Below are 27,500 nucleotides of genomic sequence, written 5' to 3'. Positions count from 1 at the left end.
CACGTAGACTTGCACCAAATGATATATAACTATACATACACTATATTGCCAAAATCTGTTGGTATGCTGAAGCAAGACATTTGGGACAATTCCATGCTCCCAACTTTGTGGGAACAGTTTGGAGCCGGCCCCTTCCTCTTCCAACATGACTGTGCACCAGTGCACAAAGCAAGGTCCATTTGGACATGGAGGACAGAGTCTGGTGTGGATGAACTGGACTGGCCTGCACACAGTCCTGGCCTCAACCCCATAGAACACCTTTGGATGAATTAGAGCGCAGACTGAGAGCCAGGCCTTCTGTCCAACATCAGTGTGGGACCTCACAAATGCACTTCTGGAAGAACGGTCCAAAATTCCCATGAACACACTCCTAAACCTTGTGGACAGCCTTCCCAGAAGAGTTGAAGCTGTTAGAGCTGCAAAGGGTGGAGCCACGTCAGACTGAACCCATAGACTAGGAATCATCCAGAAATACTGGTTGTTATAATACAGGATGTTACATTCTTTCGTGATGGGATAGTGATGCTTGAACATCGATGGACCAAGTGCATTGCTGTAAATGGAGATTATGTTGAAAAATAAAATATAAATTATCAGTCTGTGTTCTGTTCTGTTCTGGGTGAGGCCATGAACTTATTGAACAGCCCTCGTATATGTAGATTTTATAATAATAATAATAACAATAATAATAATAATAATAATAATAATAATAATAATAATAATAAAATACAGCAATCATGATAATAATAATTTTAAAAAAAAAGTTAAACAGTGATAATTTGTATGACATGTCCCTATTTTCCAAATACCATAATGTTCATATATGGTTCCCATAACTGCACAAATTCCTCCAGTTTTCCTTTGGTAATGTAAGTCAGTCTTTCCAGTTCGATGCACTCTGATAGTTCTTTTATCCATTACTTCACAGAAGGAGCTTCCATGCTCTTCCAGTTCAAAGCCATAACTCTCCTGTTCTGCATGTAGCAGTCCCAAGTCCAACACTTTAGTTTGTTTCTTAGTATGTGTGAAATCCTCAGGGTATATTCCCAGTATACAAGTTTAGAACAAAAAGGAATCTTTTTTTTTTTTTTTTTTTGAACAAAATTTTATTCATATTTATATTTCAAGCTTTACAATATGTACAATTCTTACATATTGTTAATGTAGAAAGCTACATATCTTTTATAACATAAAAAGAACAAAATAAATGAACAAATAAACATAACTTCTCGGCAAACTGGTACCTCAAATCAGTGTACTGTTCCAAGGTCTTATTTGCATACCTAATATATCTGCCTACAATTATTTTAATAGTTACATAAAAATACAAATAATATCCCCCCAGCGCCAGACTCTCAAATGCTACAATATCATCCAAATGGATTATCAAAGGATTCCACCTCTTCTTGAACAAATCAGTGGTAAGGTTTAGGTGTGCTGTTATTTTTTCCATTGTATAGACCCTCACAATTCTTTCCTTCCACTGATTTATTGTTGGAGGAAGTGGTTTATACCAGGATACAGTTATCTTTTTTTTTTTTTTGCTACCAAGACAAGAATTTTCAAAAGATATTCTTTATCCTTATTTAAGAAATTAGCAGGGAGCACTCCAAAGATAAAAATCAGTGGGTCAAATTCGATGTAAGTGTGTAGTATTTTAGAAAGTTCCCCCCTAATTCCCTCCCAGAAAGATTTAAGTTTTGGACAATCCCAAAAAATGTGTGTGTGATCTACAAAAAGGAATCTTAATGTTAAACACCTCAGACATACAACTGATGACCTCCTTCCAGGATCTGTGTATCTTTGAACATTCCCACAGACAGTGAATCAGAGTTCCTTTATTCTCTGGACATTTAGTGCATGTATCAGGAATATGACTGGACATATGGTGGAGTTTTTCAGGGGTTCTATAAACCCTTGTTAACCCTTTCTATTGTAGTAACTTCAGTGGTGTATTTATAGTTTGTTTTTGGGCCTTCAAACAGGCCTCCTTCCAGTTGGCTTCATCTGTGTCTTCTTGTATATCATTTCTCCATGCTGTCAGTAAACCTATTGCTGAATCTTTACAATTTGACCGAAACAGATTATAATATTTAGATAATAGGCCTTTCTGTCCCTGTTTTCCCATTTGCTCAATTAATGATAATCTAGGTGTACACATAATTTCTTTAGACCTAGATGCCAAAAAGCTTTTTACCTGTAAATATTTGTAAAAATGTTTTGGTGGAATTTTATGTTTTTCAGACAGATCACTGAATATAAGCAATTTTCCGTCACCATATAGATCTTTAATTGCCTGAATGCCGTTAATTTTCCATAATTTAAATCCTCCATCGTTTCTGCCCGGTATAAACTGGTCATTATTCCATAAAGCTGTAAACTGGGACATATTTACATGTTCTCCCACATGTTTGTGCGCTGTGTGCCATGTAATAATAGTGTTATTCAAGAAGGGGTTTTTTGGTTGTTTTTTCAGTTTATATAAATCTGCGGAATAAAGATAATTGCATATCGGTAAATCTGGAATAGACTGTTGCTCAATGTTAACCCAGGCTGGGGGTGATTTTGTGTAAAAGTAGTGTGAAGTTGTTGTTGTTGTTGTTTACAGTAGGCTGTGATGTCATGTTGTGCTGTCGGTTGGTCCTCAGGTGGATCAGCAGATCATGTGTCTGACCCAGGCCTATCAGCTGACGGAGGAGAACAGCCGGCTGCGCTTCCTCGTCTGCTCGCTGCTCAAGGATATTGCCGCCGCTTATTTCCCAGAATGCACCGTCAAGCCGTTCGGTTCGTCTGTGAATGGCTTTGGAAAGTTGGGCTGTGACCTGGACATGTTCCTGGATCTGGATGACATCAGCGGGAGGGACGTGCAGACGGTGAGAACGGACATTTACAGAGACTTTAAATAAACCCTTTAACACCAGCAGTCACTCCAGCGCTGCATTTTACACTTTACACTGGTTCTGGTTCTGGTTCTGGTTCTGGTCCTGGTCCTGGTTCTGGTTGTGGTTGTGGTCCTGGTTCTGGTCCTGGTTCTGGTCCTGGTTCTGACTGTGCTGTGGTCTGTCTCTTCAGCCAAAGTCGGCTCTGTCATGGTTGTGGTTGTGGTCCTGGTCCTGGTTCTGATTCCCCTGTCATCTGTCTCTTCAGCCAAAGTCTTCTCTGTCGGTGGAGTACCAGATGAAGCGGGCCACTTCGGAGCGGGCCGTCACCCAGAGCATCCTGTCTGTCATCGGGGAGTGTGTGGACCAGTTCGGACCCGGGTGTGTGGGGGTCCAAAAGATTCTGAATGCCAGGTGTCCCCTGGTCCGCTTTTCCCATCAGCCCTCTGGGTTTCAGTGCGACCTGACCGTCAATAACAGGTACTGGACCCGCCTCCATCTGTGACATCATCACCCCACACTGTAAAAAAAAATCTGTAATTTATCAGAATTTTCACTGTTTATTTGACAGATTTTTCCTGTATTTTTCAGATACAGGAAAATATCAATGAAATGACACAAACAGACTGTGATTTTACATGACAAATGGAAAAGAACAGGAAAAAACTGTAACTGTGAAGAACCAAAAAATTATAATTCTTTAAAAGAATTTTTTTCTTTTTTCACAGAAAAATACAGTTAAAATACATTTGCAAATGTATTGTAATTTCACAAATATTTCTTTTCTATTTATGAGATTAAACTGTTAATTTAAAGTTTAATACTGTAAAAAAAAATAATAAAATGAGATAAAATTACTGACAATTAATGGTAACAGAAGTATTAGTTCTGTCAATTGAACCAGACTTGTTTGTTCATTGACAAATATCTTGTGTAATTACAGGAGGTTTCACAACAAAAATGTTGAATAAATGTATTTTTGTGAATGTATAACATGTATAAGCACTGATAAACTGTCCAAATACAGTTTTTATCAGTGGATTGGACAACTGAGTCTCACTGAAAATTATTTATATATATATTTATAGGGAATTGGATTGTTTTAATACATGTAAATATTCTTTATTAAACATAAAAAAGTCCAAAAAAATATGTAAAATCTCATGTAAAGTTAGGGCAAAAAACTGTATTTGAATTATGGAAAATTGCCGTATTTTTATGAGATGGTTATTTCCTGTTATTTAACAGTATTTTTTCGGCGCCCCAGCTGAAGGAATATTACTGTTTTTGGGGTTTTTTGTTGTTTTTTTTTTTACAGCGCAGTGTTTGTCACTTCTTATCAGATGCAGATGAGTTTAAAACTGATTCTACAAAGAGCATTCACTGAGTCACATGACGTGGTGAACTATGACATCATCACCCCAGTGTTTCTGTGTCATAGTTTCACTCAGTTTGTGTCACTGTGCTCCACTGCATCCATGTCCTGATCAGAACCAGAACACTTTATTAACAAAGGTGATTATTGTTAACGAAATGACGAAAACTAGAATTGTAACAACATTTTCATTAGCTAAAATAATAAAAACTATAATTAAAAGAATAAAACCATAACTAACTGAAACTGTATTGTGTGTTTACAAAAACTAACTAAAACGGATAAAAATTATGGATCAAATTCCCTTCGTTTTGGTCTTTGTCAATGTCAGATTGATGTTAAATGGATTTCTTTGTCTCTCTCAGGGGCCGTTTACAAGGTGTAGGGACTCAGTCGACTCCAGGAAGATTTCATGGCGGATTAGCCTTCTGTTACCATGGAAACGGTGCCTAGAGGGCCTGAATCCGGAAACTTTTGATACCAGGGTCCAGGGTGGAACGTTATCGATACGCTCCGCATTTCAGCTCCGTGTTAACGCGAGTCGGAGCGTTCCGGGGTAAAATATGACATCACCACATGCGCGCGCAGAAAAGAACCGCCAGTTAACCCACTCCGGGCCAGTTGGTGGTGGTAATGCGCCTCCAGCTGGTTTGCCAGCCTCTATGACACAATAAAGCTGCAGAAAAAGAAGGAACAACCACAACAACAATGGCCGGTTTCAGAACAACATGCGTGCTGCTAACTGTGCTCAGCTCGTCTGTCCAGACACAGAAGTCCTGCGTCTTTGTACGACCACTCACCATTGTTGTTTGTAAATAGTGTTGTCCGCCTCTTCTTCTTCTTCTTCTTCTCCTCATTTAGAGGCTGTCTAAACCGGAAATCGTTTGTGCACAGGCGTGTGTTTTACCGCCACTGTTTCAACTACAGCTCTACATCGCCAGCTACTGGTCTGGCATGGACACTACAGCGTATTCAGCCGTCCTCGCGGACTCATGTTAACGCAGATCGTTATCATAGCAGCTTCGTCTTAACGCGGAATGATTTTATAACGCAAAGGAGAAATCTTTGCGGAGTGTTGCCGTGTAAACGTACCCTCAGTTTTCTGTGCTGTCTCCATACGACACTTTTTGCTCCGTCACTTGTGTTCACTTGTGGTTTCCAGTCGTCTTCTGGTCCCCACTCTACCTGGAAACATGGAGACTAAAGCAGCAGAGTCCTGTCTGGGATTGATTTGAATAGGAGCACAGAGAAGAAGAGAAAAGAGACCACTGAACTACAACTGAACTACAACTAAACTACAACTGAACTACAACTAAACTACAACTGAAATACAACTAAACTACAACTGAACTACAACTAAACTACAACTAAACTACAACTGAACTACAACTAAACTACAACTAAACTACAACTGAACTACAACTAACTACAACTGAACTACAACTAAACTACAACTAAACTACAACTGAACTACAACTAAACTACAACTGAACTACAACTGAACTACAACTAAACTAAAACTGAACTACAACTGAACTACAACTAAACTACAACTGAACTACAACTAAACTACAACTGAACTAAAACTAAACTACAACTAAACTACAACTAAACTACAACTGAACTACAACTAAACTACAACTAAACTACAACTGAACTACAACTGAACTACAACTGAACTAAAACTAAACTAAAACTAAACTACACCTAAACTACAACTGAACTACAACTGAACTACAACTAAACTACAACTGAACTACAACTGAACTACAACTAAACTAAACTACAACTGAACTAAAATTAAACTACAACTAAAGTACAACTGAACTACAACTAAACTACAACTAAACTAAAACTACAACTAAACTAAAACTGAACTGCAACTAACTAAAACTGAACTACAACTGAACTACAACTAAAACTACACCTAAACTACAACTGAACTACAACTGAACTACAACTAAACTAAAACTAAGCATTTAGGAAAAAAATGAAAAACTAATAAAAACTAACAAACCTGCTCTAAAAACGAATTAAAACGAACTGAATTAGAGAAAAAAAAATCAAAACTAAACTATAATGAAAAAATCCAAAACTATTAGAACCTTGTTATTAACCCCAGGGAAATTTATGGTGTTCCAGTTGTTGTACGGCTGCTCGATTATAGAAAAAAAAAAATCACGATTATTTTAGCAATAATTGAAATCACGATTATTAAAAACATTATTTTTTAACCTTAAAGTTGTTTATTTTTTTTCTTGCAAAGCAATGTAAAATATACTCTTTAACATAAATAAAGCTTTACCACTAAAGCCAAGTATGTTCACTTTTGTACGAAACAAAAAAATCTTTGAATGCAAATAAGTGTACTGGTAAATTCAAGTCTGTTTCCTTTTGTAAATAAATAGTGCACTGGAATTAAACTGCTCTAGACTGCCAAAGACTGTAGCAATAAAAAACAAAAAACTCACGTAAAGTGCAAATTATAAATTCAAGTATGTTCAATGTAGTATGAAACATATAAATTCCGTGGCGTGCCGTGAGGTTTCAGTTCAGGCCTTCTGTATACATCAGCCATCTAGCATACGTACGTTAGGGTTATACGGGTTAGGGTTAGGTTAATACGGGAGTTACAGCGTAAAGAGATTCGGAACTGAAGATTGCATTGCGGACGAAGTTGTTTTATGTGTTTGAGTTTTTCATAAGATTATGATAAAGGTGGCGGTGGTTAAACTTTAGATGGTTCAAAGGTTTGTTGTGTTACGTCGGTGCGGACACAACTACCAAACACTTTTTGCACGTGATGGTTTTTGCTCTTCGGTCTTCTTCATCAAACCCAAAGTGTTCCTACAATTGAATTGGACTTGCCTTTTTGTTTACCAAGCACTTCTGTTGTGATTCTCCTGCCATTTTTCCAAACCGCTAGGTCCAACTTTCCTCTTGGGGTGGACCTGCCGGCTAGCGGGCAGCAGTAGCTTAGAGGGGGGCGGGGCAGAGCAGCTCATGGGAGCTTGCGTGCGCGTGAATTAAAACAACTCAAAATTAATAATCGTTTTTTCTCGATTACATAATTTTTGTAATCGTTGCGTGTAATAATCGAAATCGTAATTGAATTTCGATTAATTGCACAGCCCAAAGTTGTTGCATCTCTTTTTTTTTTTTTTTTTAATACAGTCACAGTAAAAACTCCTCCCAGCAAAGGAATGAACATTATTTAATAAAACAGTGTTAAATAATAATAAATAAAATATAAACAAAAAAGAAAAACAAAAAAAAACTAAAATGAACCTCCTCCATATCTGCATTTGAATAAATACCTAAAAATATCCATACAGTACTTTTTAATATCCATACAGTATTGTGAAATGAAATATTGCGATATTTTACAGAACTGATATTTTCTTACAGCCCTAAGGATCAGTGAATTAAATACAGGGAAAAATACCTGATTTACACCAAAAAAAAGCAAAACACACAGGATAATATTAGAATAAACTGTGATAAATCACTTAAGAAAAGTTAAATAAACTTCCACAGAAATTACCCTGTGTGTTTATGGGTTAAATGTCCATATTTAGTCCCAGGACACAGTTGATTTGGATCCTGGTCCCTTCACTGTTTGTTTGTCAGATGGAACTGAAGTGGACTTCCTGTCACAGGTTTATTTCACACCAGATCATGTTCATCCATGTTTCAGTTCCGCTCACTCTTTGTCGTCTGACTTCACAGAAACTGCAGCTGCTTTTCTGGTACGGCCGGTTTTACCCAACTGAAACTGATCTGTGGCAGGAAGTGCAGTGATCTGAGTGAAACTGCACCAAAGGCTGCCTTTAGGTTTCACTTCTGCCCTAAGGACTGTAACCCCTGGACCTGCCCCTTGGCCCCTGGACCCGCCCCTTAACCCCTGGACCCGCCCCTTAACCCCTGGACCCGCCCCTTAACCCCTGGACCCACCCCATAACCCCTGGACGCAGGACATCATTGATATAAAATACACTGTTCTGTTTTTTGTTTTGTTTTTTTTAAGAAAAGGGTGTCACTGACTGAAAGACAGAAAAAGAAAAAAAGGTAAATTGTGAATCTTTGTTTTAACTCTGTACATACAGAGTTAAAAACAAACATGTCACCCAACCAAAAAAAACAGTGGATCCTGGATGAACCCAGAGGATCTGTGTTAAATATTCCTTATTTGGATCCACATGTGGAAGTTTAAGCAGTAAAACAAACAGTACAGTTTGATGAAATCTATAAGCAGGTGAATTAAAAGTTCAAACGTCCTGATGTCAGTAACATGTTTTTAAGGAATACCTGAATCTGAAATAATGTTTCCCTCCAAACATACTGCAGTAAAACCTCCTCACTGGGTCATTTGTGACCCACTTATGTGTGGAAGGGTTAAAGACAGTATGAGAGGGTTCAGTCACGTACAGAAAACCACTGGAGTTTCTAAGGAAATGGGGGGGGGGGGGGGCTTCTGATACTGATCTGTGAAGTGCACGGACCTGTGAGTCAAACACTGCCATCTAGTGGAGGTTTACAAGGACCTGTGAGTTTCACTGACCTTTGAACAGGAGGTGGTTTCATTTCCTGAATCAGAGAGAATGTAAAACAGGACTGTCAAAGGTTATTTTATCAGAAACAGAAAAACGCTGAGAAAAAGTGAGGTTTTTAGTAAAGATATCATTAACTGAACGTAAACCCAGTGTCCATCCACTGGCATTGATCCAACTCCAAAAAAAGATTATTCCATCTAAAGTCCTCCAAAACACTGGTTGTGTAATCCAGTCCTAACTCCTGTCTAAAACAGACAGAACAGAAAACATGGAATGAATAAAAGTACTGTTTTTGTCAGAACTATGACACAGAACACAGCTGTTAAACTCATGTTAGTTCAGTTCCACATTCAGCTAAATTTGATCTGCAGTGAGCCGAACCAGTAAAAGGATATAAATAATATAGAAATAATGTCAACTCCAAACTTTACTCTGTTTTAGAGCCAAAAAAGTTAATTTACATTAGAAAAGTTTCAGAAGATGTGAATAACATGAACAAACTGAAAAAATCAGTGTAATTTTAACAGTACTCTGCCTCAGTTTATCATTTCCACATGTACAGTAGAACTTACAGATCACAGTGGATCTACAAACACACAGAACATTTAAGAACAGACCAAATATTGGTAAAATTGTACTGACTTCTTTTAAGACATTTCAGGTTATTCACATTTCTTGCAACATTATACTTTGTTTTAGTGTAAATACATGAAAATATTTAGATTTACAGAGAGACATTTGCAGTTGTTATTATTCATATGTTCTTCTGATCGTATTTGACTGCTCTCACCCACTGCAGATTGAATTGGTCTGAATGTGGAACCCGAACTAAAAGGATTGTTAACTTCTTAGTGTAATTTCTGCATTTCACACATTCATCCCAAGGGCCAGACTGGACCCTTTGGAGGGCCAGTTATGGCCCACAGGCCGCATGTTTGACACCTGTGACACAGATACTGATGGAAGAACTGAAGTGGTTTGGGTTATTATCAAGAAAACCTGTTAAATGGACAGAAATCAGCTGTTAAATTCAACTACTATGAGACATTTTAGTTGTTCTCATTGTTTGTCCAAACTAATGAACCTTAAGTTGGACCAGGAATTAAAGGTGGGTCTGAGCTCTTAGAAAAACAGTTCCAGCAGCTGCATTTTGAAAATGCTCACTTCAAAGTCCAACCCCCTTTCTTCAGACGTCCCCCTGAAGCCACGCCTCCAGAGTACTGGCACACACAGTGTTAGTTCCTGAGGGTTCACCAGCGGCACTTCACCAGCTGAGGCTCTGCTCCGGCCCGGCTCGGGCTTCCACACAGTCTACGGTCCGCTCCGGCCAAACCGACTCCGACAGCGGCTGAGGCTCCGTCTGGCGTATCCAGTCATCCCTCCTTCAGTCTCCTCTAACCCCCCCGCTCTTCCAGAACAGCCCCAGTTCAGAGCTGTGGGACTAATGTTCCATTTCCTACTGGTTTATGTTGGGACTAAACAGTTTGGAGGTGAACTTTCCATCCTAATAGAACTAATATATCCAGGTTCTGGCTTCACTTCCTGTACAAACGCTTCAGCCTCTGGGAACGCACGATTCATGCACGAAGAGGGGTACGAACAGAGGGGGGAGGGGCCAATGGCAGTTGAGTTTGATAGACATATCACCGTTCAATCATTTGGAGTGGGCGCTCAAAATGATTGGATGGTGTTTTTTCAGTCCTGTCCGTTCCACTGGTGACTAATGTTTTTAATTTTTGTGTTAGAGCATTTAATGAATTAGTTGTAATCAGGGTGTGAAGGGGATTTGAAGGAATAGAGTAAAAAAGGCTCCAGAAAAAAACCTCTCAGAGCCCACCTTTAAACTGAACCCAAACTGCAGAAAACCACAGTGTTGTGCTCGTCCTTCCTGTGCCTGTATGTAGTTCCCTCCAGTGCAGTAGACTGACGGTGTGTGTGTGTGTGTGTTGTCCACAGGGTGGCGCTGAAGAGCACAGAGCTGCTCTACCTGTACGGCCTCCTGGACCGCCGTGTGCGCCTCCTGGTGTTCAGCGTGCGCTGCTGGGCTCGGGCCCACAGCCTCACCAGCTCCATCCCCGGGGCCTGGGTCACCAACTTCTCCCTGACCGTCATGGTGCTCTTCTTCCTGCAGAGGAGGAGCCCCCCCATCATCCCCCCCCTGGACCACCTCCGACAGCTCGCAGGTTCACACTGCACTGGCACGATGAGCACACACACCTCCTGTTTGTGTGTGTGTGGGAGGGGGTTAACGGCAGGGGTCACTGAGCACTGTTAATGCTTACTTATTTACTTAGTTACTTCTTTACTTAGTTACTTACTCACCGCCCACATGTGTACTGAACGTACAGGTGGATGGTGTCAGTGTTCACTGCTCAGACTACACCTGCTGCACCATGAACCCCTGAGAGTTAACTGCCAAAAGGGTCATTCCACCTCAGTTCAACAAGTGCCCTCCTGCTCGACCATCTTAGATTTGCTTGAAATTTTTACCATATAAAGTTCAACACTAAAAAACACCTCAGCCAAAATTTCAGATTGATATATCAAATACATTTGAAGAAAAAAATTCATGAACAGGGTACCCCTCTTGCCGTTTTTGGTGCATTTCGCAATCGTCTTAAAATGCAGCAAAGTTTAAAGTGCAATATCTCAGTACGTTTTTTAGCTAAATGCATGAAATTTTCAGTAAAGGAAGACTACCACATATAGATTGCATATGTCTGTTCTCAGTAACATTGTCTTTATTGGGACTGTGGTATGACCTTGTGAAATCTGGAAAATAAACTTGAAACTTTTACGAACCCTATATTTATTGACCAATTAAACACAAACCAAATATGATATATTGCAAATAATTACACTTCCTTTTACATAAGTATATAGAGTAATCAGATCAGCATTTATTAATGGGTATGATCCTTTTTACCTCCGCCAAGGAGGTTATGTTTTTGCCAGGGTTTGTTTGTTTGTCTGTCGTTAGTGTGCAACATAACTCAAAAAGTCATGGACAGATTTGGATGAAATTTTCAGGGTTTGTTGGAAAAGGGATAAGGAAGAAATGATTACATTTTGGTGGTGATCGGGGGTGGGGGGGCCCACGGGGGGTGCCACTGATCAGCCTTGGCGGAGGTCTGCGCTCTCCGAGTGCTTCTAGTTTGTTGTTGTTTTATCATAATAAAATTGCAAAATAACATTTTTTATTAATTTTCACTTTCAAATACCACAGGTATGACAAGGAGTACCAACACCATATGTTTGCTTCAGACGATATTTGTTGCAATTCACATCTTTTTTCAGAAGTTCCTGATCTTCAGCTGTGAGTTCTTCAACCTTGCTCAGTTTCATGGGACTGTGTAAAATAATTTGGAATTATATGTGAATATCATGACAAAATATTGCAATGTTACCATAACTAGAAAAAAAAGTACCCCCTCCCAGAAATCATGTATATACTCACACTTTAAGTTTGTGTACATAATCCAATTTATGACATTGGTCTTCGAGACCCAGATGATCTCCAATAGTGCATGGAACTAAGACTGCTGAAAAAGCCATCACTGCTTTAGTGTCCAACAGGCAGGGCTGTTTTGACTGAACTGAATAAAATGTCAGAGCAATCAGATTTATATAGTCAGTGATGATGTCAGAGAAATCTCCTGAATGAGGCAGCTGATCTAATCTGATGGCAACCAAAATTCCAAGAAAACCAAACTCATTCAGTAGATACATGTATTGGTGACATCATCAGCTCACTGGTAATTGATGAAGAATAAGTGGTTTACAATACATGAGATATGCAAAATAAGAATCATATTTGTTGTGGTTTGAAAAAAACTGGCATGAAACACAATCGCGAAATTCCATAATGTGTTGATATTTCAAAAATATTTTTTGTAGGTTAGAATCCTAGAACCATCATGAAATTTTACATTTGTAAGCATATGTGATGGTCTTTCAGAAAATAAGTTCTTTTGGTTGGGACTCCTTGTCATACCTGTGGTATTTGAAAGTGAAATTAATGAAAAGTGTTATTTTGCAATTTTATTATGACAAAAACAACAACAAAAAAGGATCATACCCATTAATAAATGCTGATCTGATTACTCTATATACTTATGTAAAAGGAAGTGTAATTATTTGCAATATATCATATTTGGTTTGTGTTTAATTGGTCAATAAATATAGGGGTTCGTAAAAGTTTCAAGTTTATTTTCCAGATTTCACAAGGTCATACCACAGTCCCAATAAAGACAATGTTACTGAGAACAGACATATGCAATCTATATGTGGTAGTCTTCCTTTACTGAAAATTTCATGCATTTAGCTAAAAAACGTACTGAGATATTGCACTTTAAACTTTGCTGCATTTTAAGACGATTGCGAAATGCACCAAAAACGGCAAGAGGGGTACCCTGTTCATGAATTTTTTTCTTCAAATGTATTTGATATATCAATCTGAAATTTTGGCTGAGGTGTTTTTTAGTGTTGAACTTTATATGGTAAAAATTTCAAGCAAATCTAAGATGGTCGAGCAGGAGGCACTTGTTGAATTGAGGTGGAATGACCCAAAGCAACTCACCTACACCCATTAACACTCCTCCTCCTCCTCCTCCTCCTCCTCCTCCTCCTCCTCCTCCTCCTCCTCCTCCTCCTCCTCCTCCTCTCACAGTGCTTACTGGACAATAAAAAGCCCATCACTCTGCGAAGGTCATTGACCCCACCCCCTCAGGACACACATGCATGAGCATACAGCAGCTATTTAAACGCACACACACACGTGTGTGTGTGTGTGTGTGTGGTCTAAGTGTGTAGAAAGTGTATGTACACACACATCCATGTGCAGATGCATAATAGTGTGTATGTAGTTGTTCTTTGCTGGTTGTGGGCGGGGCCTGCTTGTGTCAGGTGTCTTGTATCTACTCTATAAATCTGTTGTCCTCTCCATGGACACGCCGTCCGTCCACCGTCCGTCCGTCTTGTTTATGGCCGTGGCAGTGGTGTAACGGTGCTCGTTTACCTTGTATCTACCGCTCTTATTTTCTCCTCAAGGTCCGGCCGACAGAAGCGTGATCGAAGGGAACGACTGCACGTTCGTCAGCGACTTCAGCAAAATCCAGCTGCAGACCAACACGGAAACACTGGGTGAGCACCGGACGCACTGGAAACAAGACCACCACCCTCCAATGAACCCGTTGGCATAGTTTAAACACTGAAGGTCATTAAAGGTCCAAGTGTTTTACACTGTTTGTTTTAGGTCTGAATTCAGTCAGAAGGTGTTCATTCATTTTTGTACGATCATTAAAAATCTGACTCATCCACTAAAATCAGCACATTTTAAACGATCTGAAATTACAACAGATTATTTAAAATTAGATAGTGACTTATTGTCTGAGTGAAGGGTTCGTGGAGCGAAGGGAGCGGGGGACACGGGGGGGGGGGGTAAATCAGCTGTTCACTCATGTCATGAATCTTTTGTTGTTGTGTTGACTCTTGTTGTTTGTGTGACTCTGTGGTTGTTGTTTTGTTGACTCTTTTCTTGTTTGTTGTTTCATTGATCTTTTTTTGTTTGGTTTGTGTTGACTCTTTCTTGTTTGTTGTTTTTGTTTACTCTTTTGTGTTGTGTTGACTCTTGTTTTTTGTTTACTCTTTTGTTGTTGTGTTTTTTGTTGACTCTTTTGTGTGTTGTTTCATTGATCTTGTTGTTGTGTGACTCTTTTGTGTTTGTTTTTGTTGACTTTTGTTGTTTGTTGGTTTCATTGACTATTTTTGTGTGTTGACTCTTTGTGTTTGTGTGACTGTTGTTTGGTGTTTTTGTTGACTTGTTGTTGTGTTCACTCTTGTGTTGTGTTCACTCGTGTGTGTGTTTTTCGTTGACTCTTTGTTGTTTGTGTTGACTCTTTTGTGTTTGTGTGGACTTTGTTGTTTGTGTTGACTCTTGTTTGTGTTGACTTTTGTTGTTTTTGTTGACTTGTTGTTTGGTTTTCGTTGACTCTTTTGTTGTTTGTGTGACTCTTTTGTTGTTTGTTGTTTCATTGACTCTTTTTGTTGTTGTTTGTGTTGACTCTTTCTTGTTGTTGTTTTGTTACTCTTGATTTGTGTGACTCTGTTGTTGTTTTTGTTTACTCTTTGTTGTTTGTGTTGACTCTTGTTTGTGTGGACTCTTTTGTTGTTTGTTTGTGTTTACTCTTCGTTGTTTGTTGTTTTGTTGACACTTTGTTGTTTGTGTGCGACTCTTTTGTTATTGTTGACTTGTTGTTTGTTGTTTTCATTGACTCTTTTGTTGTTTTTGTTGACTCTATTGTTGTTTGTTGTTTTTGTTGAGTCTTTTGTTGTTTGTGTTGACTGTTTTGTTGTTTGTTGTTTTTGTTGACTGTTTGGTTGTTTGTTGTTTTTGTTGACTCTTTTCTTGTTTGTTGTTTTCATTGACTCTTTTGTTGTTTGTGTTGACTCTTTTGTTGTTTGTTGTTTGTGTTGACTCTTGTTGTTTGTTGTTTTTGTTGACTCTTTTGTTGTTTGTGTTCACTCTTTGTTGTTTGTGTTCACTCGTGTTTGTTGTTTTTCGTTGACTCTTTTGTTGTTTGTGTTGACCGTTGTTGTTTGTGTGGACTCATTTGTTGTTTGTGTTGACTCTTTCGGTGCTTGTTGTTTTTGTTGACTCTTTTGTTGTTTGTGTTGACTCTTTTGTTGTTTTGTTGACTTGTTGTTTGTTGTTTTTGTTTACTCTTTTGTTGTTTGTGTTGAGTATTTTTGTTGTTTGTTGTTTTTGTTGACTCTTTTGTTGTTTGTTGTTTGTGTTGACTCTTTTGTCGTTTGTTGTTTTTGTTTACTCTTTTGTTGTTTGTGTTGAGTATTTTGTTGTTTGTTGTTTTTGTTGACTCTTTTGTTGTTTGTTGTTTGTGTTGACTCTTTTGTTGTTTGTTGTTTTCGTGAATCTTTGTTGTTTGTGTGACTCTTGTTGTTGTTTTGTTGACTGTTTTGTTGTTTTCGTTGACTCTTTTGTTGTTTGTGTTGACTCTTGTTTGTGTTTTTGTTGGACTGTTTTGTTGTTGTTGTTTTTGTTGACTGTTTTGTTGTTTGTTGTTTTTGTGACTTTTTTGTTTGTTTTGTTGACTCTTTTGTTGTTTGTTGTTTTGTTGACTCTTTTGTTTGATGTTTTTGTTGACTCTTTTGTTGTTTGTGTTGACTCTTTTGTTGTTTTTGTTGATTCTTTTGTCGTTTCAGAACAACTGCTGAATGACTTCTTTGAGTTCTACAGCACCTTCCCATTCGGCAAAATGTCCATCAATATCAGAAAGGTACGTAGATAATGGAAGAACTAATATGAGCACTTCATCTGACACTGAACAGCACAGGGACAGGGGCGGTAGAACAGACCCATGAGTCCAGACTGAGTCAGCTCTACCTGCAGTACTTTACAGTTTGTGTTTATGTGGACCCCAGAACAGACAGAATGGGCAGCATTGGTCTCATAGGAAAAGTACTTATCTTAAATTATCATGTCTTTCCTTACCCTTATCCTGAGAGTCAACGAAAACAACAAACAACAAGAGTCAACAAAGAACAAACTGCATCACAGATTCCCTTACTGACCTGTGGTGCCTTATCTTACCTTATCTTATCTTACCTTACTTTACCTTACCTTATCTTTTCCTTATCTTACCTTATCTTATCTTACCTTACTTACCTTACCTTATCTTTTCCTCACCTTACTTATCTTTTCCTTATCTTACCTTATCTTACTTACCTTACTTTACCTTACCTTATCTTTTACCACTGTTATCTTTCCTCACCTTACCTTATCTTACCTTACCTTACCTTATCTTTTTCCTCACCTTACCTTATCTTTTCCTATCTTACCTTATCTTACCTTATCTTTTCCTTATTACCTTATCTTATCTTACCTTACTTTACCTTACCTTATCTTTCTCACCTATCTTTTCCTCACCTTACCTTATCTTACCTTACCTTATCTTACCTTTACCTTACCTTACCTTATCTTTTCCTCACCTTACTTATCTTTTCCTTATCTGCCTTATCTTACCTTATCTTTTCCTTATCTTACCTTACCTTATCTTTTCCTCACCTTACCTTATCTTTTCCTTATCTTACCTTATCTTACCTTATCTTTTCCTTATCTTACCTTATCTTACCTTATCTTTCCTTACCTTATCATTTCCTCACCTTACCTTATCTCACCTTACCTTACCTTACCTTATCTTTTCCTCATCTTACCTTTTCTTTTCCTTAATCTTACCTATCTTACCTTATCTTCTCCTTATCTTACCTTATCTTTTCCTTATCTTACCTTATCTTACCTTATCTTTTCCTTATCTTACCTTACCTTATCTTTTCCTCACCTTACCTTATCTTTTCCTTATCTTACCTACCCCTGTCATGGACCTCCTCTTTGTAAACCTATTCTGGATCCTTTCAGTCCCCTCCACCCTTTATGTCCCTTCATCTTCATCTTCATCACAGATTCCCTTACTGACCTGTGGTGTCAGATGTATAAATCAAACGCACCTCGTTCATAAATGCATCTTTAATGACTGCGTTGTGTTCACGCTCGTGTCTCCGTTGAACCAGATCAGCCGTCGGTTCTTCTTCTTCCCACGCCGCCGCTAGTCCTCTGATCTGAGCTCCAGCGGTGGAATGTGTTTGGAATAAAGGCGGCGTTGGGCGGATGGTGTCCCTCCCACACAGCGCCCACCACCCCCACCGCCGTCCTCCTCATGTGTGATTGATGTGGGCCCCTCCCTTCAGCTGCGGCCCCATTAGCAGCTCCACCAGGCTCAGATTTAGTTCATTTACAGCCGTCCTCAGTCTGTTTACGCCTCAGTTTTACACTGACTCAAAGATCAGCTGCAGTTCAAGCCTCTGCACGGCTGCGTGTGCACATGCATTTACATATGTGCAGAATATTTACGTCTAATGTAAATTTAAGTCCAAACTTGGATAAATAGAAACCTTTTTTCACAGGTGTATATTTTCAGTTTTCTCTGCTCTTTATTTTGTATTTGCTGCTGTCAATGTACCCATGATGGAATCGATAACATCTAATGTTAGCTTAGCTTATCATAGTTTAGCTCATTTTAGCTTATCTTATTTTATGTTAGTTTAGCTTACCTTAATTATCTTTAATTATTTTATCGTAACATCTTATCTTATTGCAGATTATTGTATCTTATCTTAATTTTTCTTATTGTGAATTATCTTATTTTATATTCATTCATTCATTATCTGAACCCTCTTTGTCCTCACTAGGGTCAGGGGGGCGGAGCCTATCCCAGCTACTTCTGGGTGAAGGCGGGGTTCATCCTGGTCATGTGACCAGTTCATCACAGACTGAACATACAGAGACAAACAAACACTGTCACATTCACACCTATGGGCGATTTGATCTGAAATGATCTTACTGTAAACTATTGTATCTTTCCTTAATTTATCTCATTGTAAATGATCTTAGTTTAGTTTATCTTAGTTTAGTTTAGCTGAAAGTATCTAAAATGATCTTATGTTTTTGCAGATTATCTCATCTTGTCTCCTGTCTGGTCCATCTGACTTTAATGGATGGATCCGTCTGTCAAACCCAGACCCTTCATCCTAATATATGACACTAATCTGCAGTGTGATGTTGTGTGTGTGTGTGTGTGTGTGTGGGTGGGTGTGTGTGGTGTGTGTGTGGGTGGGTGTGTGTGTGTGTGTGTGTGGGTGGGTGGGGGGGGCAGGCAGGCTGCAGGTGGACTGGCCCTGACCCAGGTCCTGGTCCCATAAATCTGCTCTCCTGGGCCTTCAGTCTCCACTCCTTCCTCTGGCTGATGCCTTTACATCCACTCTGTCCGTCCACTCTGTCCGTCCACTCTGTCCGTCCACTCTGTCCGTCCACTTTTGTCCCTCGGTGCTTTTACTGTTGGACTTCATACACAGGCTGTAGTTTCCACAGGACGCTCCGGTTCCAGCTCCAGTTCTGGTTCTGGTGCAGGAAACAAACCTCGTACCCCCTCAAATACAAGTTTCTGAAGGTAGGGGAAAGGAAATGAGGAGCACAACAACAGGAGACGAGCAGAGTGGAACCGGTTCCACGTCGTGGAAATGAGGAAATAGAGGAATTAGTAAAGAGTCTGGAGTTTCACTGTCACTGTACCCCCCCACACACACACACACACACACACACACACACAGACTTGTCATCCTCTGTCTCTGTTTGTCTTGTCTCCGCCCCCACAGGGTAAAGAGCAGAACAAACCGGAGGTGGCGCCGCTGCACATCCAGAACCCGTTCGAAACCTCCCTGAACGTCAGTAAGAACGTCAACTCGTCCCAGCTGGAGCGCTTCGTGGCGCTGTGTCGGGAGAGCGCCTGGCTGCTGCAGCAGAGGGACGCCCCCCCCGGCCGGGGCCGCAGACGGGACCCCCCCGGCCTGGGGACTGGCCACCCTGCTGCTGCCGTCCCAGGTGGGAGGAGTCAAAAGTCGAAGGAAAAGGAAAAGGGAACCGGCCATGCGAACGCATCAAGAGTTTATTAGAGTCTTTGAAGAGTAAAACAGTCCCAAAGAACAGCTGATGGACAAACAGCTGATGGACGAACAGCTGATGGACGAACAGCTGATGGACGAACAGCTGATGGACGAACAGCAGGTGGACGAACAGCTGATGGACGAACAGCAGGTGGACGAACAGCTGATGGACGAACAGCTGGTGGACACATGGACAGGTCAGGTCTGGACTCAGATGTCCACACCCGTCCACACTGGACTGACCACTGGGGGGCGTCCACACTGGACTGACCACTGGGGGGCGTCCACACTGGACTGACCACTGGGGGGCGTCCACACTGGACTGACCACTGGGGGGTGCCTGTGAGCCCTGGTGAACAGAGAATCAGACTCAGAGTTTGAAATGACAGAATAAATCCTAACCCAAACCTAATGTTGGTCAGTGTTTAATCTGGATCTGGATCTGGATCTGGATCTGGAACCCACAGGTTTGTATTTATCAGATCAGGTCATCAATCACAGAATCAATCCAGGTTTTGTGCCAAATTTTCAAATTAATATCGGATTGAATGTCCCTGATCAGGATTCAGTTAATATGACAGAACAGATGTGGAATCAGAAAAAAGAGTTTTATGACATTTATGAGTTGAGTTTGATCATGTTCTGTGTGTGTGTGTGTGTGTGTGTGTGTGTGTGTGTGTGTGTGTGTGTGTGTGTGTGTGTGTGTGTGTGTGTGGTGTGAGCTGCCTGGGTGCAGGTCTGCTGTCAGACTGCTTCTACAGAATGTCCCATAAGTCTCCATGCATAGGAGACATAACACATATGGTTCTAACATGTGTTTCTTTCTATTTCTTCTTTATAGTTCTCCAGCAGTGGAGGACATGCATTGAAATGTGTTCCCGAAAACTGGCAGTCATATAGAGCATGTTATAGAAATAAAAATGGTTTATGTCCAGAAGTGTTTGTTTTTCCTGTGTGTGCAGACTTATGGGACAGCCTGTGGTTTCTGTCTCATTTTCGGTTTGTTTTGGTTAATATTGTGGAAGTCCTCGTCGTGGCTTATGCCAGACTGTCTGCACTCTGTGGTCATCTGGGGTGTCTCCTTCTGGAACAGGCTGTGGAACACAGACACTGGTCTTCCTCCGTTCTTTCGGTTCTCCTCCTCCTCCTCCTCTCTTTCTTCTTACCAGTGACACCGGCCTTCTGTCAGCTTTTCTTCTCCGCCTTTGTTTATCTCCATGAGTGCGTCTGTGTCGGGCGGAATGCGCTTCTGAAACCCAGCAGTAGCGGAGCCCCGGCTGGGAAGTCCACCCTGGGGGATGGATGAAAGGCTCCTGGTGGGGGGGGGTTCATGTGCAGGAGCGCCGTATCGCAGTTGTGGATCTGCATGTTTGTGTTCACTGCAGTGTTCAGTACGTTTATGGACTGGGCTTTGACGGCGTCCTCACATTAACTGAAGCATTTCTGGGCTCATTACAGGGACTGATGGTCAGAACCTCTCACAGCCATCCCAGTAATCGAGTACTTCAGAGGGGTTGGGTTTGACTGAAGGGCGTGCCGGCGCTGACCTTTCCCAGGGGTTTTGAACGCACCACGGCCTCTGATTTATGAGGAAAACTGTGAAAGCTCCAGGACTGCAGGGCTGGTCCTGGGCCTGGTCCTGGGCCTGGTCCTGGTCCTGGTCCTGGGCTTGGTCCTGGGCCTGGTCCTGGGCCTGGTCCTGGGCTTGGGCCTGGTCCTGGTCCTGGTCCTGGGCTTGGGCCTGGTCCTGGGCCTGGGCCTGGGCCTGGTCCTGGTCCTGGTCCTGGGCTTGGGCCTGGTCCTGGGCTTGGTCCTGGGCCTGGTCCTGGGCCTTGGCCTGGGCCTGGTCCTGGGCTTGGGCCTGGTCCTGGGCCTGGTCCTGGGCCTGGTCCTGGGCTTGGGCCTGGTCCTGGCTTGGTCCTGGGCCTGGTCCTGGGCCTGGGCCTGGGCCTGGTCCTGGGCTTGGGCCTGGTCCTGGTCCTGGTCCTGGGCCTGGGCCTGGTCCTGGGCCTGGGCCTGGTCCTGGTCCTGGTCCTGGGCCTGGTCCTGGGCTTGGGCCTGGGCCTGGTCCTGGTCCTGGTCCTGGGCCTGGGCCTGGTCCTGGGCCTGGGCCTGGTCCTGGTCCTGGGCCTGGGCCTGGGCCTGGTCCTGGGCCTGGTCCTGGTCCTGGGCCTGGTCCTGGGCTTGGGCCTGGTCCTGGGCTTGGTCCTGGGCCTGGGCCTGGTCCTGGGCCTGGGCTTGGGCCTGGTCCTGGTCCTGGTCCTGGGCCTGGGCCTGGTCCTGGTCCTGGTCCTGGGCCTGGTCCTGGGCCTGGGCCTGGTCCTGGTCCTGGTCCTGGTCCTGGTCCTGGGCCTGGTCCTGGGCTTGGGCCTGGTCCTGGGCTTGGTCCTGGGCCTGGTCCTGGCCGGGCCTGGTCCTGGGCTTGGGCCTGTCCTGGTCCTGGTCCTGGGCCTGGCCTGGTCCTGGGCCTGGTCCTGGTCCTGGGCTTGGTCCTGGGCCTGGGCCTGGTCCTGGGCTTGGGCCTGGTCCTGGGCCTGGTCCTGGTCCTGGGCCTGGGCCTGGGCCTGGGCCTGGTCCTGGGCCTGGCCTGGGCCTGGTCCTGGTCCTGGGCTTGGGCCTGGGCCTGGCCTGGTCCTGGGCTTGGGCCTGGGCCTGGTCTGGGCCTGGGCCTGGGCCTGGTCCTGGGCTTGGGCCTGGGCCTGGGCCTGGTCCTGGGCTTGGGCCTGGGCCTGGGCCTGGGCTTGGGCCTGGTCCTGGTCCTGGGCCTGGGCCTGGTCCTGGGCCTGGGCCTGGTCCTGGTCCTGGGCCTGGGCCTGGGCCTGGTCCTGGGCTTGGGCCTGGTCCTGGGCTTGGTCCTGGGCCTGGTCCTCCTAATGCGCCTTCAGAGATTGAAAAAATGTGGAAGGAGGCCTGAGGGTTTGAAAACATGGGAGGGGTCTGAGGAAACACGCTGGGTTGTTGTTTTTTGTTGGGGGGGGCTGGAGCGGCGTCCTGCTCATGTGGGCTGCTGGAACCTGGATCCGGAGCTGGACCTGGATCTGGATCTGGAGGAGAACGTGTTTGATGTGGACTCCTTGTCAGCGCCAGCACAAGTCATTTTATCAAGTCATCTGATCATTAGGCCACGCCCACTCCCACATGGAGGGAAAATAATCTCCAAAGCACTTCCGGTCACAGTTCCATGAATTGTCCCACAACACTGTGAGGTTAGTAACCAGCCCCACCCACCCCCCACCCACCATTAAACACCACTTTCCCACTGGTCGACAACATCTGTCACTGGTTTTAATGGGAGGTTTGAAACTGGAGGAAAAAGGCAGTTCACTGAAAAGTCCAGGACTTGTTCTGCTGTCCAGTGTGTGAGTGCAGGTTTTTTATTCTGTTTTATTTTAGTACTTAGTTTTTTTTTCTATTTATTTAGTTTTTTATTTTATTTTAGTGTAGTTTTTGTTTTGTTTTGTTTTAGTTTAGTTTTTTTTATTTAGAATTGTTTTATTTTATGTTAGTTTTTTCATTCTATTTTGGTTATTTAGTTTAGTTAATGTTTTTTATTTTAGTTTTTGTTTTGTTTTTTAGTTTAGGATTTTTTTTTGTATTTTATTTTAGATTTTTCATTTTACTTTATTTTTTATTCTATTTTATTTAGTTATTCTAGTTAGTTTTTGTATTTTAATTTAGTTTTTATTTTAGTTTTACTTTTTTTTGGTAATTTAGTTATTTTAGTTTAGTTTTTTATTTATTTTTAATTATTTTTCTTAATTTAGTATTTTATTTAGTTGTTATTTTAGTATAGTTTAGTTCTTTATTTTAGTTGTTTTTAAATTTTAGTTTCAGTTTTTTTCATTTTATTTTATTTTAGATTTTTTTAATGTTATTTTAGGTATTTTTAGGTGATGAATGAACACAATTCAAACTGTTTTAATTAAGTAGCAGGTCATGATAAACAGTGTTTCAGCCATTTTTCATTTATGTACAACAAGCACTTGAACACAACACTGGGTAATTTTAAATTCACAAGTGGAAAGGATCATCTTCCCAACAGCACCTGAAGGCAGCATTAGTACTGATGATGTGATTTCAGTTTGAATGGTTTTTATCGCAACACTATGTCATTTATTAATAATAATAATACAATAAAATGATCATAATAATATAAGAATAATATTAGTAATAATAATAAGTGGATTTCTGTTCCATGGTCTCTTGTCCTTTTTCTTCAGTTTTCACTCTTATTATTATTTGAGTCAGTGAAAGTGCTGGTTTGAATCCCACTCTTACTGTCCATCTGTTTACATCCAACTGACTCTGTAAAGCCCTTTGAGATAACCTTGTTGTGATATTGGGCTATACAAATAAAATTGAATTGAATTCTAATAATCCTGAAGTCCCTGAATGCATCGTTGTCCTCCTCTGGCTCCAGTTCCTGCTGCAGAACTGCAGAGGCGTGTGCAGGAACAACAGCCTCCATTATGGACGCTTCCAGTGGACTGACCCCCCTGGACCTGGACCTGGACCTGGACCGGCCTGTGTGTCCATCTGCACCAGGACAACTGGAGGTCAACTATGGGCAGGCACCATGGTGCGTTTATGCTCTGTGGGAAAACCGGGCACTCACTGTACGCACTACAGCTGCGATGTTTGACTGCAGGATGCACAGGTGTGTAATTAGAGCAGAGTCCAACGAAGGCCCAGAAAGAGTCCAACGAGGCCCAGAAAGAGTCCAACGAAGCCCAGAAAGAGTCCAGCGAAGGCCCAGAAAGGGTCCAACGAAGGCCAGAAGGGTCCAACGAAGGCCCAGAAAGGGTCCAATGAAGGCCCAGAAGAGTCCAACGAAGACCAGAAAGAGTCCAGCGAAGGCCCAGAAAGAGTCCAAGGAAGGCCCAGAAAGAGTCCAGCGAAGGCCCAGAAAGGGTCCAGCGAAGGCCAGAAAGGGTCCCAGCGAAGGCCCAGAAAGGGTCCAGCGAAGGCCCAGAAAGGGTCCAACGAAGGGCCACGAAAGAAGTCCAGCGAAGGCCCAGAAAGGGTCCCAACGGGCCCAGATTCAGGCCCAGAAAGAGTCCAACGAAGGCCCAGAAAGAGTCCAACGAAGACCAGAAGAGTCCAGCGAAGGCCCAGAAAGAGTCCAGCGTAAGGCCCAGAAAGAGTCCAGCGACAGGCCCAGAAAGGGTCCAAGGAAGGCCCAGAAAAAAGCCAACAGACGGCATCAAATGATGCCCTCAGAATGGAAATGTGACACCCACGGGTCATGTGAACACCTGCGTGGTCATGTGACAGAACCTCACGGTGCTGAAAGTTTGAGATTCACCTTATTGATCTGATGAAGACAAAATGAACGACAGGAAAAAAACAGAGTAGAAGAAAAAACACAAATAATATAAAATATAAGAAAGAAAGAATAGAATATACGAAGACTACTATAATTAATAATAATAATGATAATAATAATAATAATAATAATGATGATAATGAAATAATAATAATGATAATAATAACAGGCGACACGGTGGTGCAGTGGTTAGCACTCGTGCCTCACAGCAAGAAGGTCCTGGGTTCGATTCCAACACCAGTCGACGGGGGGTGGGACCTTTCTGTGTGGAGTTTGCATTGTTCTCCCCCGTGTCTGCGTGGGTTCTCTCCGGGTACTCTCCGGCTTCCTCACACCATCCAAAGACATGCACTGATAGGTTAATTGGTTAATCTAAATTGTCCATAGGTGTGAATGTGAGAGTGGTTGTTTTGTCTCTATCTGTTCAGCCCTGCGATGAACTGGCGACTTTGGTCCAGGGTGACCCCGCTTCGCCCCTATGTAGCTGGGATAGGCTCCAAGCGACCCCCGTGACCCTAGTGAGGATAAAGCGGGTTCAGAAATGAATGAATGAATGATAATAATAATAATAATTATTATTTAATAATGATGATGATGAAGGATAGTAATAATGCTAATAATAATAATAATAATGATAATAATAATGATGATGATAATAATAATAATAATAATAATGATGATGACGATAGTAATAATGGTAATAATAATAATAATGGATAATGATAATAATAATGATGATGATGATAATAATAATAATAATAATATATAATATATAATAATGACAATAATAATAATGATAATGATAATAATAATGATGATATAATAATAAATGATAATAATAATGATAATAATAATAATGATAATGATTATGATGATATAATTGATAATAATAATAATAATAATAATAATATATAATAATAATTAAACTGCAAGCAGCATTGGGCGGATCGCACCGGGCGATCCGCCTCCCCCGCGATCCGCCACCGTGACTGTCGACACCTCAGCTCCACTCACCCTGTCCGTCCCCATACCATTCCCATCCTTTAGTGTCTGTCCTCCTTACACTGTACAGAACACCAGTGACCCTCTGCTGAAACCACCATCACCTTTAAAATGAGACTTTTATTTTGGAACCCTACTGTGTGTATGTGCATTTGTTTTTAATGTGAGAAAAAGAATCAGTTTGAAAAATGAATTGAAATTGTAATATAGTGAGTATAAAAGTGATGATTATCACATTTAAGGCTTTATTTTGGAAAAACCCTATTGTGTGAGCATGTGTGTCTGTGAGAAAGAGTACTTTGAATGAAGAAACATTGTACAAACAGTTGAGTGTTTGGTCATAAAATGAAAAGAAGTTATGTAATAGACATTTTGTATTATTCTTAATTGGGGTTTTATTTTGAAAAAATGTACTCCGTGTACTTTGAATGTGTGCAAAATTTCCAATATCCACAATACAATGCAGAAAAACCTGTGTTGTTATAAAAAAAAAAAAAAATCATGGATTAACTGGGATTTGAACCCAGGTCCATTCGTTCCATAGGCAGCTACATGAACCACTGCACTAAAGACAAACACTTACAAGTGTGCACCAGGATGAGTTTTATAGGGACTTTGTCATTGTGAAAGTGAACCAAACATACTCTTCAAAAAATCGCCATAATTCCATAACCGTAGGTCGTATCTGAAAAATTCTTTCACTTTGGATTCTGCAGACTTGTGGGTTGAATGGGGTAAACTTTTGTGTCAAACTCTGAATGAATAGCATAATTGCAGAAACGTAGAGTACCTTTCAAAGGCAGATTGCCAACTTCCTGTTGGAGTTAGCTCATGAGTGTCAGTGTATGATTGTCGGCTCAATCAGACCAACATTTTGGCATTTGTTTCATGTTTCTGTGACATTCCTACTGGCTGCTAGGGCAGATTTTGTGTGTTTTTTTCGTACAAAGGTGGCGCTACAGAGTCCATTTTTGCACCCAAGGGGTTAATTTTGATATTGAATCAAAGTGTTCACCAGCCATGACATACATGGCAATTTGGGGAGTTTTGGCGCATGTTAAGGGGGTCAAATGGCAGTCTGAAGTTGAAAAAGTATGAAAATAAACAATTGTTATAATCAATAACCGTACATTGTACCTCAAAAATTTTTACATGTGTGCATTGTGGTGAGTCCTGTGAATGCGATATGTCACATGTGGGGAAAAACTGCAAAGTGAAAAATGAGTTCCAAACATGGACACTTTGCGGGCTCTAAATAAAAAACTAAGACAGTTCTGGAAAAAGTACGAGATCACTTTTTGAGGAGGGTTCACTCTATCTTTTGGCGCTATTTAGAAGTCAATACGACCAATGGTGTAATCGGAGTTAGTTTAAAATTTTTATTTTGAAAGGCATATTGCGAACTTCCTGTTGGAGATAGCTCATAGGTGTCAGTGCGTGATTTGTTGGGCGATTTGATGAAGTTTTGGCGTTGGTTTCGTGTCTCTACGACATTCCTCCTGGAAGTTAGCAATTTGAGCATTTTACTTTGAAAGGCAAATTCTGAACTTCCTGTTGGAGTTAGGTCATGAGTGTCACGCGTGATTTGTCGGCTCGATGAGACGAAAATTTTGACGTTGGTTTCATGTTTCTACGACATTCCTACTGGCGCTAGGGCCGATTTTGTGAATATAGGGGGCGCTAGAGAGCTCATTTTGGCACCTATGGGGTTAATTTTTACATTTTATCAAATTTTTCGCCAGACCTGACATGTGTGCCAAATTTGGTGATTTTTTGAGCATGTTCAGGGGGTGAAAATCCAGGTCAAAGTGGTGTGTGAATATAAAATATAAAAACGAACGAATAACAAT

The 27,500-nt window shown here is 41.4% G+C and overlaps 2 protein-coding genes across 2 annotated transcripts in view; one reads left to right on the top strand and one right to left on the bottom strand.

The window, feature by feature from the left end:
• LOC115416050 (poly(A) RNA polymerase, mitochondrial-like) overlaps positions 1–19,346 on the top strand; it is a 23,338-nt gene extending 3,992 nt beyond the window's left edge. Inside the window, exons 4-9 of the mRNA XM_030129755.1 lie at positions 2,649–2,873; positions 3,148–3,359; positions 10,764–10,990; positions 13,857–13,949; positions 16,029–16,102; positions 19,035–19,346. Of these exons, the coding sequence (XP_029985615.1) occupies positions 2,649–2,873; positions 3,148–3,359; positions 10,764–10,990; positions 13,857–13,949; positions 16,029–16,102; positions 19,035–19,331 (1,128 nt within the window). The 3' untranslated portion in view covers positions 19,332–19,346. The remainder of the gene's footprint in view (positions 1–2,648; positions 2,874–3,147; positions 3,360–10,763; positions 10,991–13,856; positions 13,950–16,028; positions 16,103–19,034) is intronic.
• Positions 19,347–20,000: 654 nt separating this feature from the next.
• The window catches only part of LOC115416049 (poly(A) RNA polymerase, mitochondrial-like), a 43,333-nt gene continuing 35,833 nt past the window's right edge, over positions 20,001–27,500 (bottom strand). The window contains exon 12 of the transcript XR_003934904.1: positions 20,001–20,044. The gene's annotated coding sequence lies outside the window, so the exon portion shown is untranslated. The remainder of the gene's footprint in view (positions 20,045–27,500) is intronic.

The sequence above is a fragment of the Sphaeramia orbicularis genome, unplaced genomic scaffold (genome assembly GCF_902148855.1).
Source record: "Sphaeramia orbicularis unplaced genomic scaffold, fSphaOr1.1, whole genome shotgun sequence".
Taxonomy (NCBI): domain Eukaryota; kingdom Metazoa; phylum Chordata; class Actinopteri; order Kurtiformes; family Apogonidae; genus Sphaeramia; species Sphaeramia orbicularis.
The sequence above is the reverse complement of the archived record's forward strand: the minus strand, read 5'-3'. Positions and strand labels throughout refer to the sequence as shown.